A 17,009-nucleotide genomic window follows, 5' to 3' on the forward strand; every position below is an offset into this window, starting at 1 on the left:
TTGGGCTTATAACATCATACTTTTCCAACTAGGGTTGTAGCTTAGCTAGTTATGATAATAATATTGTAATACAGTATTTTCGTTTTCTCCACCTCTATTTAACTCATATCTATGTTTGTCTCGTCCCTCTCTTCTTACCCCAGGGAAGTTTCACACTGGGCTATTTTCCCCGTTGGAGCTCTTGTATTTAAAATATCCTGCCTTTTCAACTAGCGTCGTAGCGTAATAATGAAAATATACTTTCTCTCTCTTTCTCCACCTTTATTTAACTCCGATCTATCTTTATCTCAGCCCCCTCTCCTCCCCTATCGGTGGGGACTGGGGGACTCCCCTGGGTAGGGGGAGGGACCCCGTCCGATAGTGAGGATTGAGTAGTGGCTGTTGTTTATGTCGTGGCGAACTTAGTTCTAGTTGTGAAGTTGTGACAGTTTCGTAGACAGAAAAGATTATAGGAAACTATGGAAGTTATGCCAGACGACTATACCGAAACGGACCAAGTTACAGATTTATGGTCGTTCGTGAGAACAGTAAGTCTATAATGTTAATTTAATTGAAATGAATGCGGTTTTATTGCTTGTAAAAGCGAATGTGGTTTAGGCAGGAGTTTTCCTTTGCGGCCTTTCTCAAGGCTACCGTACGGGAGTATATATTTGATATGCAAAGACAGCCATTCTTATTTACGAATGATATATAGAAATAACTGATTTTGACGTGGGTTTGTGATGTTCTATTAATTCAAGGCCTAGGGAGACGTGAAAGTGCTTGCGTGACAAGATGCCCTTGTGGCCCACAAGCAAATCAATTACCGTGTTTTCTTCCTCCTTATCTTATTTCAGTTGTATTTAGCCATAGAATGGTGGCAAGGGCCTACATTATCATTGGTCATTTTTTATTCTTAGGATGATTTTATAGTTCCAAGCAAGGCCAATTTCACAAGGCGTATTTTAAGGTACTGAACTACTGTAGGTTGATCAGTAAATTGAAGGGTAAATTTATAGGAAAACACAGGACAACATTCCTAAGAAAAAAAAGCATTTGCTACAGTAAATGATGTGCTTTCAATGAATTTGACCCTTATTTCCACTGCAAATAAGCCATTTTACCATTATGGACCCCCCCCCAGGAGTTTTTATAGTTCGATGGGGCAGACCAGGTGTAGAATTTCAAGTTATGATTGAAAACCCACATTTTAAAAGGGAAAAGAGTATAATACCCCCACTTAACTTAAGGTTCCCCACCTGATCTAACCTAGGAGTTGTATTTACCTACTGGGGACTACAATTAATAAGTAAGTTTGGCATTTCAGGTTCTCATTTCAAAACAGGAAATGTATGTTTCCCTGTAGTAATTAACGTGATTTGACCTTCATTCCAACCGCAAACATACAGAACAACCAATTCGACTAACTTTAAGTAGCCGAACTGTTTGCTGTTATTACGGATGAAATGAAGGTGAAAACTGGTTAAATCACGTTATTTTCTACGGGAAAACATATTTTCTATTAAAATTTTTAAATATAATGTTTTGTTATATATATATTGTGTTGAAATGTTTAAATATAATGACTTGTTCAAATTTTGTGTCACTTCACTCACGTATGTACTGCGAACGTTAACATTAGCAACGTTACACAGCGTTACCAACGTTACGATGTCATTGCTAACGTTAGAAATGCTACGGTAATATTAGCATGCGTATTTTAAAGCATTTTTTCCACAATATATAAAAAGGTACAGAACCTAATAAACCCACCTAACCTAACCTAGAAGTCCATAACATTAGCAACACTATATATAATGGTTCTTGTTCCGCTACTACTTCGCTTACGTTCGCAGGAAAATAAAACATCGAGCTCGTATGTACTGGCAAGCGGTAATGTTGAGCTGCGCACGATAACATTAGCAACTCTAAATATAATGATTTTAGTTCTGACATCGGCTCGCTTACGCTCGTAGGAAAATAAAACATCAAGCTCGTATGCACTGGCAAGCGGTAATGATGAGATGCACATGCTAACAAAATAGTAAAACTAACTCATTAAAATTAAAGAAATTAATGACTTACTTTTATGACCGTGACAACGAAACTTGTGGGTCACGAGGTTGTTGTGACTGTGAGACTGTGGCGTCTTAACTACTTTGTCTTAGTTTAGTACTGCACTTGGAACACTAAAATTTGGTCTATTACATTATGAGATTTAAGAAAATTATCAACATTGGAATTCACCAAAATACTTTCAAGTATGGATTACTGTAGTCGTTACAATTTTCTAAAACTTCCATCGTAAAATACGCAAAAAGACGTCACTTGAACTAACAAAGACCTGACTTGGACAAAGGTTTCCACGGAAAAGGGTTTGTGGGAAGGTGGGGGTAGGGAAATATTAACCCCCCTGTACAAACATTCCATACGAATGGGTTCGTGATTGGTTAATGGAAAAGCAACGGAGTCTAGAGATTAAACATGAATGAACCAGAATGGGAAACTTGTCTAGAGCAAGTATTTATGTGAAATGTATAAAAGTAATATAGAAAGTTAAAATGGTGTGTATGATAAATAATATTTGATGGGAATATAAAATGAGGTGATTTTCTAGGTATTGGATAATAAAACAAGTAATACTGGGGTCAAACGTAATATGTATATGAGAGTATTACATAAAAGTGATGGTAATACAGTAGTTTTACTGGTTCAAGTCTTATACTGTACTTGAATAAAGGGTGTGAAGTCGAATAGTTAAATTTGATGTCTAGAGAAGAAGAAATCCTATTGGTGGAGGTGGAGTCTATGCGAAGGGGGGGGGGGGGAGATTATGCATAGAAGGTCGAAACTTGCTATGTACAAACGAAAGAACGAGAGCGACTACAAGCGAACCGTAGAATGACAAAAATAAATGAAAAACACTGCTAATATTAGCATGTTACGCTAACATTGCCGCAGCTCAATATTACCGTAGTTTTTCATGAGACTTAGCCTTTGCAACGGCGCCTCCAAAGTTTATCCTTTTATACTGTTTTGTCTTTTCCTCCGTTTATTATATATACAAGAATGTAATGTATAGAGAAGAAAAGGCTTGTTTGTTTCCCTAACTGGAATACTAACCACGCTATTTAATAGGGGTATTACTTTCGGCGTAGCTGAAATGATGAGCCATTAAAATTTAATGAGGGTTTACTACCCACACCGCTAGTTAGTGGGGGTAGTGGAGGGTAGCTTGCCCCCCCCCCTCCCCCCAACACACACCTGTGCTTTAGCTCACTTTGCTCTCGGCTCGGATGGTAGTCGGACGTGTCCGCTGTCATCCTCACTGTCATTGGCAGCCATTACTGTAATGCTTTTTTTGCTTTTTCTTTGACAGTTTCGTGTGTGAAGTTGGCCTCTGCTATTATGTGCACCTGCCCTGGATTCCCCGGCCGGCCCTCTGGAACATTCATGTCGGCGGTCGAGACCGATCCTCACGCCCTTTATCCTTCCTGTAGGGGCCAACGGTGTGATAGCGATAACAAGTGTAGGGAGTGGTCTACCTCCCAGTGGGAAAGGTTTTCGCGGCGACGGAAGTTCAAACAGGATATTTCTCCTTCGAAGGTTTCTTTGAAAGGTGAAAATCCCAAGGCCTCTTCTTCCGTTGCTCAAACCTCCTCTGAAGCTCCCACTCGGTCGGTCTCAGACCGTCGAGTGGTAGCGTAGACCGTTGTACCGTTTACCAAACTCGGGGTTTGAGAGATGGCGTTGCTTACCCTTGCGAAGCAACTCCACCTCCTCCCCCGGGGGAGGATTTGTCACTAATCCCTCTATTTCAGCTTTGGTCTTCCTTTGGGGCTCAAGGGTTCGCCCTCCAAGGAAGTCTTACTTGACTACATCCGATTGGGTGCCGCTGTCAAGCAATCGCCACCTCCGGCAGAGGTTGATCCTCTGTCGGTTGTCGACGTTGTGGTGTCAGAGGTATCCAATGCGGTATCCCCCATCACCTCTGCCTCTTCAAACCCTATGGTAGCTGACGGCTTAGTTTCTCCCGGTCCTGTTCAACCAACGAGGGAGAAACTAAATCCAACAGTCTCTCCTGCTCGTGTTTCTTCTCCTCGGGGGAGTTCACTTACAGAGACTCCTCTTCGGAGGACTGCAGAAGGTCGGCTTGCTGATCCTACGGCCCCCAGAGGGCGTATTCGTCGCAAGGCTTGCCTTCCTCTTCGCCAGAGAGGCCTTCCTTCACCTGCGGTAAGGAGGCGCCTCTTTGGTTCTACATCTTCGTTGCAGTCCCCCGCAGAGGAGCCTCGTCATCGATCACCGACTGTTCCTGCTTTGGTCCTGGGCCTTTCTGCGGATTGTTTGCGATCCCCTTCGGTGGAAGGTAGTCCTTTCAAAGGACACGTCGACCTTCCACCCGACAGACCTGCTGACCTGCCGTCTCCCTTCCTGGATGCAGATGCACGCTACGCGCCAACGAAACCTGACTTCTACGCTCGTCAGGCCTCGTCAACTAACCCTAATACAGGGCATCAAGGGCGTATGCGCCAATGCGCGCATACTTCCCATACGCGCTATGCACGCACTCATGGGCATACGCGCCCACGTTCTCCTGCGCGCCAGGCTTTGCCTGAGCAGACAGACGCACGCCCAGCTGCGCGCCAACCCTCACCTGCGTGCCAGTGCTCCCCTACGCACCAGCGCTCTCCTGCACGCCAGCGCCCACTCCCAGCAGTCATTTCTCCTGCGTGCCCACGATCTTCTGATCTGGGCGCTGTTGGGAAGTCAACTAGGTTGATTTCTCCCACGCGCCAGCACTCGCCTGCGCGCAAGCTTTCGCCATCGCGCCGACACGGGCCATCACCTGCACGCATCCACGAGGATACGCGCGCGCGGGCTCGCCCATCCTTTCCTGCAGTTGCGTGCCCATGAGCAGCACAGGCTTCCACTGCGCGCCCGAGTGCCAGAGGTCTTTCTCCTGTGCGCGCTTGCCCTACGACTGCTTCAGGCACACGGGAACTCTCGCCCGCGCACTCAACGCCTTAATCCTGTGCGCCCACGCGTGCGGGAATACTCGCCCGCGTGCGCGCCCACAGTCTCCCGCACGCGCACGCATCAGCAGTCTCCTGTGCACGATTCCCGGTATTCTCCCTCACGCGAGCACCATTATGCGCCCCCGCGTGGGCGTCAATATCCTCCCGCGCGCGAGACTGCTGAACTACGCACGGCAAGGTCGCCATTGCCTCATTCCCCTCCCCGCAAACGCATGACAGCGCGCATTGTTGCTGAAGGGAAACATCTAGAGGGGTCCAGGATCCCTAAGCCTTTCCAGGCGAATCCACCAATGAGAACTCTTCCCAGGGATCCTTCGATTCCTGTCCCTCCAAAGCGTGTATCTGACAGCGCGTCTGTCGGTCAACAGCCTTGGTTCGGTGCACTAATCAGAGCCGTTACACAGGCGTTCAAGCCTATTTTCTCTGAATTAGGTCACAGATCCTTGGCTGTTTCCACCCCTTTGAAGAGAAAAAGAGGAGTTCCAGATGCGGTATCTTCTCCGAGGGCTAAGTTGATTCCTTGCAAGCCTTCGAGGCAGGTTCCTTCTTTCCCCCAGACTATCTCTCCTTCCCTTGTTGGACGAAGATTTCCCTTCCTCAGGGGAATCACGTGAGGTGAGACTATCCCCCATCGCACCAATGGAGGAAACCTCTCCTTGCGCTGAGATGTCTTCTCAGGGGGCTGGAAGGAACTTACCATCTTCGTCAATGTTGGAGTCGTACATCCTTCCCAGGAAGGAGTCTAAGGACTCTAAGACATTACCAAAGTCCTCTACAAGGACCAGGACGGAGCTAACTAGCCACTCGGAGAACGTCCACAACTCTCCCCAAGAAGAGCCTTTGGGGACAGGAGACTTCGCTGCAAGTCCTACGCAGGAGGAGAACAGCAAGAGTCAGAACATGCGTTTTGGCAAGTTCTGACTCTAATGAGGGCTCTCAACCAGTTTTCTGACCCAGAGATCCCTCCTCAAGAGGGCAAGGACACGGTTTTGGACCGTGTATTCGGTACTCAGAAACCCTCTAAGACCAGTGCAGCTCTGCCCTGGTCTCAATGGGTTGAGAGTAACAGAGACAAGATTGCTGTACAGCTCTCTGAGATGTCCTCCTCCAACCGTTCCAGTGCCACCAACAAGCTCCTGCTACCTCCTCGCGTACAGCAGAGGAGGTACTTCGAGATCCTTGAGGAGCCTTGTTTAGCTCTTCCGCTTTACCACTCGTTGGAATAGCTTACCAGGGGAGTCCCTCTTGAGAGACTCTCCAACCGGCAGGTCTCATTCTCGGCAACTGAGATCCTTAACCAGGAGAAAGTTGCGAAGTGTGCTATGCAAGCCACTTCGTGGCTCGACATATGGTTGGGGACCTTAGGTATCCTGATACGTTCTGAGGACTTCTCCAAAGAACGTACCAGGAAAGCTATGGAGACTTTTCTACTCTCAGGTACTCGTGCGATCGAGTTTCTGGCCCACCAAGTCTCGAACTTGTGGGCAAACACCATCCTGAAACATTGGGATGGGGTAGCTGAGAGATTCCATCAGAAGGTCCCTAGCACCGAGATAAATAAGCTCAGACATTCCTCTTTAGAGGGATCCATCCTGTTTGAGCCTAAGGATGTGGAACAGGCCGCTGAGAGGTGGAGGAAGTCCCATCAAGACTCCCTGCTTCATAGGGCTTTAACATCTAAGCCCTATAAGCCTCCAGCACCTCAGTAGTCCCGTCCAGCCAAGACCGCTAAAACGACGACAGCAGCGAAGACCGTGGTGTCTAAGCCCTTTCCTGTCAAGGATAGGAAAGGTAAAAAGTTCTCCAGGGGAGGCAAGAATCCTAGAGGGAGCAGCCGAGGCCGCAAACCCTAGGATTGGCAGTCCCCCTGCATGTCCACCAGTGGGGGGATGCCTACAAAGTTGCTCAGACAGGTGGAAGCAACTCGGGGCCGATTCCTGGACGATATCCATGATCAGTCAGGGATATCGCGTCCCGTTCACAACATCTCTACCTCCCCTGACGACGAATCCAGTGTCATGGAGCTCCCTTGCCATGGGATCAGCAAGGGGGCAAGCCCTTCTGGCAGAAGTCCGGACCCTGTTGAAGAAGGGCGCTCTCCAAGAGGTCCTCGACGAGTCTCCAGGCTTCTTCAGTCGACTCTTTCTTGTAAAGAAGGCGTCTCGAGGCTGGAGACCAGTCATCGCTCTAAGCTCTGAACAAGTTTGTCAAACAAACTTCGTTCAGCATGGAGACAGTGGACACAGTCAGACTAGCAGTAAGACCGCAAGACTTCATGTGTACACTGGCCCTAAAGGACGCGTACTTCCAGATCCCAGTCCATCTGTCTTCAAGGAAGTACTTAAGATTCAGCCTAGACAACAAAAAGTACCGGTTCAAGGTGCTGTGCTTCGGTCTCTCCACAGCACCACAAGTTTTCACAAGTGTTTTCACCCTAATATCATCGTGGGCACACAGGATCGGCATCCGTCTCCTCCGTTATCTGGACGACTGGTTAATCCTAGCAGACTCGGTGTCATCCCTTCTTCAACACCGAGACAAACTTCTGAAACTTTGCCAGGATCTGGGGGTCATGGTAAATCTCGAGAAGTCCTCACTGCTTCCCACTCAAAGACTGGTGTACCTAGGTATGATTATAGACACCAATCTCCACAAAGCCTTCCCATCAGACGACAGGATAGCAAGGCTGAGGAAGGTCGCAAGCCCTTTTTTCAGACGAGAAAAACTTCCAGCCTAATCGTGGTTACGTCTCCTCGGTCACCTTTCATCGCTGGCTCGTCTAGTTCCCAACGGTCGCCTCAGGATGAGATCCCTCCAGTGGCGACTCAAGTCCCGGTGGAATCAAGGTTACGATTCCCCGGACGTCCAGATCCCCATGGGACCTGCGGAATTGACGGACCTCCAGTGGTGGGTGGCAGATAAGAACCTATGAAAAGGAGTGGATCTTCTCGTCCTCCCCCCAGATTTGATGCTGTTTTCGGACGCTTCAAAAAAAGGGTGGGGGGCCCACGTGCTGCACCACACGACCTCAGGCCTTTGGTCAGAGTCAGAAAAGTATCTCCATATAAATCTCCTAGAGATGAAGGCCGTCTTCCTGGTCCTTCAACAGTTCCAACAGTACCTGGCAAGTCACTCTGTGGTGGTTATGAGCGACAACACCACAGTAGTGGCCTACATCAACAAACAAGGAGGTACTTTTTCGCAGCAACTATCCCATTTAGCAGTAGAGATACTGAGATGGGCCGAAATCCACTCGATAGCACTATCGGCTCGGTTCATTCCAGGAAAAAGGAATGTGCTCGCTGACAATCTGAGCTGAGCATCTCAGATAGTGAGTACTGAGCAGTCTTTGGATCATCTAGTAACCAACAAAGTCCTGACTTTGTGGGGTTCTCCGACTGTGGATCTTTTCGCAACGGCCCTGAACTTCAGGCTTCCGCTGTACTGTTCCCCAGTCCCAGACCCCAAGGCTCTCTGGCAAGATGCTTTCCAACAACGCTGGGACAACATCGACGTTTACGCCTTTCCCCCGTTTTGTCTGATGAGGAGGGTACTCAACAAGACCAGAACATCGGTCAATCTTTCAATGACCCTCATAGCTTCGCTATGGCATCACGCGGAATGGTTCCCGGACCTTCTGCAACTCCTAATGGAGCTACCAAGAAAACTTCCTCCACGACACAATCTTCTCAAACAACCATATGCCAGCATCTTCCACAAAGCCGTAGGTTCACTACAACTTCACGCCTGGAGACTATCCAGCATCTTCTCTCTGAGAGAGGATTTTCGCAGCAAGTTGCTGTCAGGATATCTGGACACCTGCGAAAGTCTTCTGCAGCAGTCTACCAGGCAAAGTGGAAAGTCTTCTGTGGTTGGTGTCGTGGAAGGGGTATCTCCACTCGATGCCACTATTCCAACAATAGCGAAGTTCCTCGTGTATTTGTGTGAAGAAATGCGCCTTTCAGTATCGGTAGTAAAAGGCTATCGCTCAGCCTCAAGTCCAGCCTTCAGGCTGAAAGGAATGGACATTTCTTCATCGCTAGAACTTTCTCTACTCATACGTAGTTATGAACTTACCTGCCCTCAGTCGGAAGTGAGACCTCCCCCATGGAACGTGGTTCGAGTTCTCAGGTCTCTTAAGAGACCTCCCTATGAAGCATTACGCCAGGCATCAGATCGCTACCTAACCTGGAAGACGGTGTTCCTGCTAGCTTTGACCTCGGCCAAGCGAGTCAGCGAACTTCATGGTCTCTCGTATGACATCACCCATTCAAGGGGATAGGGGTAAGTAATGTTCAGCTTCGTCCCTGAGTTTATTGCCTAGACTCAGAATCCTGGAGTGGCGGATTCTCGATTCGACTCCTTCCGGATTTTTAGTCTCCGTTCTGTAACAGATGACCCAGACCATCTCTTACTATTCCCAGTAAGGAGTTTGAGGCCATATCTCAAAAGAACAGCTGCAGTCCATCCTCATGTGCACGCCCTATTCGTCAGCACAGGAAGGACTAAGAGGAGGGTCACCAAGAACACCATCTCTGCATGGATTTGTAGGGTCATTGACCTGGCCTTGAATCCAGATCCTCCTCCGTCAAGTCGCCCTAGAGCACATGATGTCAGGGACATAGCTACGTCCCTGGCCTTCAAAAAAAATTTCTCAGTGAAGCAGGTTCTTCAAACAGGGGTGTGGAAACGCCAAACAACGTTCTCAGCCCACTACCTGCAAGACGTGACCCACAGGAGGCTCGATACGTTCTCTATCGGCCCTGTGGTGGCTGCACAACAGCTGGTTTAAAACCCCAAGCTCCTTATTGGACAAGTAGCAGAAGGTTAAGGGCATTGTTACCCGGTTTTAGTCTGCATGAATGAAAAGGTTTGACTGGCCCTTATTCTTTTCTTCATCATCCCCTCTCTTGGGGAAAGCAGCATCCTGGGTTCTCTGCATAGCTGACCTCAAACCACTGCAGGTAAACCATGCTCCCTTGTGTTCTTAGTATTAAGGTTAATACTGTTATGTCCTATACCCTGACGAGGTGGTATTGGGAAAGTCCTAGTCTACAAGTTTCCATCTAAAGAAGTTCAGAACAACTTCCTAGGAGAAGTTCAGAACAACTTCCTAGGACGGGTCACACTTCTTCATACCTTCACACACAGCTTGCGTAGGCCGCAGTCCTTGCGTAGCAAGGCTCTAGCGAGGTGCAGGGACTCTTTATTTCTTGGGTGCTTACACACTCAAATAACGTGTCCCCGGGCAAAGCCAAAAAGCCAGAACTGGCTGGGACGTCCACCCTTCCTAATGGGTGAGTCACCCTATTAAATAGCGTGGTTTGTATTCCAGTTACGGAACAAATGACAAATTCGTAGATAATTTGTATCTTTCCTAACTATACAAACCTTAGCTATTTAACCAAACTTGCCCGCCAGCCCTATCCCCTTTGAAGTCCTACCTCCAAGCAAAGTGAGCTCAAGCACAGGTGTGTGTGTGTGGGGGGGGGGGAGCGTTTAGCCTACCCCCGCTAACTAGCGGTGTGGGTAATAAACCCTCGTTAAATTTTAGTGGCTCGTCATTTCAGCTACGCCGAAAGTAATACCCCTATTAAATAGCTAAGGTTTGTATAGTTAGGAAAAATACAAATTACAGTGAACCCTCGCTACTTCGCGGTTCGACAATCGCGGATTCACCACTTCGCAGGGTTTTTCCATAACTCATATATATATACATATTGCGGATTTTCCGGAAAATTCGAAAATACCGCGAAATCTGAAGAACCCCAAATACGATATTTTGTTACCTGTAATTCCATTAATACTGTAATTAGTAATATCTGCTCTTACTGATTGTTCATTGCATTACATATGATATATAATTCAGCACAGAAAGAAATAAAACACGAAAACAGAATGTGATCATACGATAATTCAGTACGTAGTAAAATTAAATCGAACATGAAACGCAAATCAGATGCAGTCATACCATATTAGAATGGTGTGTACTGTAATGGATGTGCTTCTTTTCCATGAATCTTTTGTATGTATACGTACGTAGTACAGTACTGCATCCAATAATATTCTTTGTTGCAAAAATCACATTTCGAATAAGCGTACGAGAGAGAGAGAGAGAGAGAGAGAGAGAGAGAGAGAGAGAGAGAGAGAGAGAGAGAGGCGTAAAATAGCGTACGTAAATTTTTATTATTATTGTTATTATTATTATTATTGTTGTTGTTGTTAATAAAATTATTATTGTTATTATTATTATCATTATTATTATTATTATTACTGTACAGTATTATTATCATTATTTATTATTATTACGGTATTGTACTTAATCTACGTACGTTCAGTATGCGCGGGGCATCTTCTATGAGTAGGTAACCAACGCATCATAGTACTGTAAGACGGGTTGTGATTGGTTCAAGTGCTGATAGATGACGAATCAGAACTCAAGTTTTGTTATCTAGCCTGTGTTTGGTGTTTTGCCCGCATCTTCTTCCCGCAGCATCAAAGTTCTCGCGGGGCTGGATCGTTCACTCTCTGTTACCGCGTATCGCCGAGTAGACGTTCTTAAGTTTGTGAAGTTTAATCTGTGCTGTGTGCGACCTTTTTAAGTTGAACTTTTTGTTACAGTACTGTACGTAAATCCTACTGTAATGGCTCCCAAGTGTTCTGCTTCTCTTAAGGCTGGTAGTGAGCCTAAACGCCACCGAAGGATGATGACGATAGCTGAGAAGGTTACGCTTCTCGACATGTTAAAAGATGGTAGAAGTTACGCGGCCGCCGGCCGCCATTTTGGCATCAATGAATCCACCGTTCGCTATATCAAAAAGGACGAGGCGAACATTAGAAAGACGGCTGCAATCACCTTTAGCAGATCAGCGAAGCGAGTCGTTACAACGCGTAATAAAACGATCGTACGCATGGAAGGTGCTTTAGCTGTGTGGATTGCCGACTGCCGGAAGAAGAACATAGCGTTGGATACGAACACCATCCAAACAAAGGCTTTGAGTTTATATGAGAATTTTGCTGCAAAGGAACCTAAAGACGACGACGGCAACCATGCTGAAGATGATGATGATGCAGATGATCCTCAACCAGGGACATCCACTGATTCCCAGCTTCAGAAACGTTTTTCCGCAAGCAAAGGATGGTTCGCGAAGTTTCAGAAACGCCTCGCCCTGAAAAGCGTTTCCCTGCATGGGGAGTCTGCTTCCGCTGACACTGCCGCTGCTGAAACTTACGTGAACCAGACGTTCAAGAATATTATCGCCGAAGGTGGATACAAGCCGGAACAAGTCTTTAATATGGATGAGACTGGCTTGTTTTGGAAGAGAATGCCGTCGCGAACTTTCCTGTTCAAAGAGGAAGCCAAAGCCTCTGGCTTTAAGGCATTCAAGGATCGCGTTACCCTCGTGATGTGTGGCAATGCTGCTGGATTTTTGTTAAAGCCGGGGCTTATTTATAAGTCGAAAAATCCTCGCGCTTTGAAAAATAAAAATAAGAATCTCCTTCCCGTGTACTGGATGCATAATCAAAAAGCATGGATTACGAAGATGCTGACCTCCAACTGGTTCCACCAGTGTTTTATCCCGCAAGTCAGCAAATATCTCGTAGAGAAGGGCTTGCCATTCAAGATCCTTCTCCTTATGGATAACGCTGGTGGACACGCAACTGACCTGTCGCATGAGGGCATTCAGGTTGAGTTCCTGCCACCCAACACCACGTCATTAATTCAACCGATGGACCAGGGGGTTATCAGGGCGTTCAAGGCCCTCTACACGAAGAATACCTTGGCGGACCTCGTTGCGTGTGTGGATGCTGCCCAAGATGACGAGGATGAAGATTTCAACTTGAAGGCGTACTGGCGGCAGTACACCATAGCCACGTGCCTGCAGAATATTCAGAAGGCACTTCAAGAGATGAAACCTGCAACCGTGAATGCGAGCTGGAAGAAGTTGTGGCCCGATATTGTTTACGACGACAAGGGATTTACTCCGTCGGAAATCCAACACTCTGCAATACGGAAATCTGTGCAGTTGGCTGCCATAATTGGAGGTGACGGGTTTGGCGACATGACGACTGAAGACGTCGACGAGTTGTTGGACTGCCATTCCCAGCCCCTAACTGACGCAGACCTCGAAGACCTGACGAAATCGGCAAGTGAGGAAGAGAGAGTGATACCCAGGAAGAGACCCAAGAAAATGTCGAAGAAACGGGCTTAACATTAGAACGGCTTGCCAAGTTCTGCAACCATATTAAGGAGGCGAAAGAAATGTTACAAGAGTGGGACGAGGATATGGTTCGCTCGATGCAATTCTCCAACAAGGTCGATGACATCATGACTCCCTACAGGATGCTCTTGGATCGAAAAAAGAAGCAGCGGCAACAACTTCCGATCACAATGTTCTTCCAGCCTCGCAAAAAAGAGCCAGTTCCTCCTGCTAGTACGCCTTCGGAAGAAATTGAAGAAGTTTCCCAGGAAGAAGTTGAAGAGGTGTCCCAGGAAAAGACACCTCCGTCTGAAGAGACGTAAAATATTATCATTGACTGCACAGTAGAACACATCATCAGCGTCATCATCATCATTTCTACTGTGCAGCAAATTCATTGCCATCACCATTCAAGTTTTTCTTCAACTTCTTTCGTGGTGAGTACAGTAACAATCTTTATTTTTTACTTTAATATTCTTACTGCCTGTTTTATAGTTTAGTAATGTACGTACTGTATGCATTAAGTTAAAGGGAAGGTTTTAAAAGTCTACATGTTGTAACCTATCATATTTTTTTTGTTTAAAATTTACATTTACGTACGTAAAACAATCTCTCTCTCTCTCTCTCTCTCTCTCTCTCTCTCGTAAATTGTTTTCCTGCTTTGCTACGTACAATACTGTATAATTTATATTTGTAAGGTAACATATTTTGTAAATGCTTTTACTGTAAATACTGTATGTACTGTATCATTATTTATCACTACCTGTATCATCATGCGCGTTAAATGCCTTGTTTGTTCTGAGCGTGGTTGTTTACTGAGCGTACACGCCGTCGTTTCAGGCGGCATCATAAAGAAAAAGATTTCATTTGGAAGTCCTAAGAAAAATACGTAAACTAAAACATTGGTAATAAAAAAATCAACATACAGTACTGTATAATCAATATAATCGATGCAAAAACTAACCTATACATATATGTGTACACTAAATGAGTTTGTTTCTTCATTATGATCAGAGATGAACGTAAACAAAACATTGGTTGCCATTTTTTATCGTGCTTTTTAGGTGTTTAGGAAACGCATGATATAAAATCGCCTTTAATATTTGTGCCTGTTTTAGTTTAGGGTGCTGTAGTACATGCATCAAGTGTTCTGTACATTAAAGGGTGGTTTGTTAACAGTACTACGTACAAGGGAAGGTTTTAAAAGTCCGAATATACATGTTAAATAAATAGGTAAATATGATGTCACTACTTCGCGGATTTTCACCTATCGCGCCCGCGTCTGGAACCTATCTACCGCGATAAACGAGGGTTCACTGTATCTATGAATTTGTCATATTGCAGGAGATCCTTCAATTTGGTGTGCTTGCTCACTCAAGCGTTGAGACCTCTTCTGCTCTCCCTGACGCTCCCTGCTCCGGAGGAAAGACAGGAGCAGTTGAGGACAAGCACTCCTGGGAGTGACTAGTCTCAAGACCGTGGGGTCTCTGGAGGGAGTTTTGGCTTCGTTCCAGAGGCTGTGCGGATCCTCTAGCCAGGTTCGCCCAAAGGGAGGAGATGCAAACTGCCCGACCGGGAGGTTCACCTCCAGGTGTTGTGTAGTCCGACCTTCCTGGGAAGGACATTTCAACACTCCCTCCTGAGTGGCAGCTCCCTCGTTTGTGAGGTAATGGGCCATAGGGAGGAAGAGGTGTTGATTGATCTCTCTTGCAAGAAGAAAGCTCTTCTCCTCTTCTCCTGAGAGGTCTCCTCCACGGAGGTTCTGTCGAAAGGTGGTAGACTCGTCCATACCACACTCCAGTCCATAGGAGCACAGCTTTTTGGAGCTGGATGATGAGGATGTGAGGAGGTTAACATCTCCCCCCCCCGCCCCAATTTGCCATCGTAGCCACTGGGCACAGTGAAGTGCTCAACGCTACACCAGATTAGTCCAACAGGCAACTTTGTAGTTCTTGTCAATCCCCCTGCAGGCGCTAAAGCGCTCAGCCCCCTTTCCTTCCTCACAGCTCGGGGTGAGAATAGCGTTGCTCCTAACTCCTTCAGGAGAACAGGAGAGCCCCTCTCCTTGACGCTCTCGGTGAGGAATGTCTTTTGTCCCCAAAGGCGGAGAAGCTCCCCGAATCGTCGCGTGCCTTCCCTCCCAGCAAGGAGGCTCGGAGAGCTTATCTGCTTGAAGCAAGAAAGCTGAGACTCGTCACGAGAATGAGGCGCCGAAGCGCATGATCGAATGGACCCTTGGCAATCAAGCCTAGCTAGAGTGCCACTACCTCCTCCTCCTCCTGTTACCCAGCTACGAGTAATCCTGTTGATGACTCTCACCTTCCCCGGGCTACTATGGATGGTAGCTCGGGAGAGGAGGAACCCTTTGACGATGGTTCGGAACAATCAGACGGAGCGCTTCCAACGTCCGCCAGTTCGTAGATCACTCCTTCAGAACAAAGAGAAGCCGAATGAATCTTTTTGAAAGTTCTGGTGTGTATCAGGAAGGGGAAAAACCTGTAAGAGCCTGACTATGTTCCAACGGAGAGAAAGGATACGGTCATAGACCAGTTTTCAGGCGCGCCGAGACCCACCAGGCTCAAGGTAGCTCTACCATAGGGAAGGGGCGTCAAGGTAGCAAAGAAGAGAATGTATGCCCAAGTGGCAGGTTCTTTTTGCTCTCTTCGATTGGTGGATTCCTCTAGGTTACTTCCTTTGCCTTACATAAGGCAGAGAAAGTATCACGAGGTAGTGGGAGACGACCCTTCCCCGCTACCACTGGACCCAGCGATCGTATTCTTGACCCAGTCTTCTTTGGAAAGACTGACAACGCTGCCATTCCGGTTCTCTGCTGTGGATGCGGCCAATATGGACGGGTTGCAAAGTGTTTCATGCAATCCTCTTCATGGCTGGACTATTGGTTAGGCACCGTTGGCTATCTTGTCAAGAATGAGGACTTCTCCACTCCTAAGAGTAGGGAGATGTTCTCTTTCCTTCTTTCGGGTGCAAGGATTCTCAAATTCTTGACAGAGGACGTGGATAACCAAAAAGGCAACAAGGTGCAGTCGTCTCAAGATTTCAGAGACAAGTGCTGAAGAGAGAGGCAATGAGGCTGCATAACACCTCAATGGGTGAACCGTCCCTATTTAACGGGGAGGACATTGAGGGTGTAGCCAAGACACTCTCCTCTAACGGGTTGTTTCCTCTTGCTCTTACCAGCAGGCACCTCCAAGAAAGAGGCAACCTCCCCAACACCTCAAGGCAGCCAGAAGGAGAGCTCTCCCAAGAAACAGGCGAAACCTCCCTCTCGTCCCAAAGGACGTGAAAGGAAAGGCAAGAAATCCCAGCAAGGTCACCCACACTAGGGAGGGTAATCCCCCCGACCCATCCACAGGTAGGGGGATGCCTAATGAGCAGATGGCAGAGGTGGATGGACTCCGGAGCCGACTCCTGGTCGACTTCCGTTTTGAGAAAGGGGTATATTGTCCCTTTCATTGACTATCTTCTTCCACTGATTCAAAATCCAACAACGACGAGGTCCTATGCCAAGGGATCGGCAAAGGAACAGGCCCTGCGGGTCAAAGTCAGGACCGTGCTAGAGAAGTATTCTCTCCAGGAGATCCTGGGAGGGTCCCCAGGCTTTTACAGTCGCTTATTTCTAGTAGAAAAGGCGTCTGGAGGCTGGAGACCTGTTATAGACCTCTCATCCCTGAACAAGTTTGTCGTATAGTCTCCGTTCAAAATGGAGATGGCTCAGATGATAAGACAGGCTGTCAGACCAAACGGCTTCATGATCTCGTTGGACCTGAAA

General features: G+C 47.0%; 1 protein-coding gene across 2 annotated transcripts in view; it reads left to right on the forward strand.

Moving 5' to 3' along the window:
• Positions 1-369: 369 nt before the first annotated feature.
• LOC137624409 (transmembrane protein 18-like) overlaps positions 370-17,009 on the forward strand; it is a 55,248-nt gene continuing 38,608 nt past the window's right edge. For both annotated transcript variants that reach the window (XR_011040727.1, XM_068355154.1), the window contains exon 1: positions 370-527. Coding sequence is in view for 1 of the 2 variants with exons in the window: in XM_068355154.1 (XP_068211255.1) it covers positions 459-527 (69 nt within the window). In the remaining variant the exon portion in view is untranslated. The remainder of the gene's footprint in view (positions 528-17,009) is intronic.

This window comes from Palaemon carinicauda, chromosome 31, assembly GCF_036898095.1.
Source record: "Palaemon carinicauda isolate YSFRI2023 chromosome 31, ASM3689809v2, whole genome shotgun sequence".
Lineage (NCBI taxonomy): Eukaryota > Metazoa > Arthropoda > Malacostraca > Decapoda > Palaemonidae > Palaemon > Palaemon carinicauda.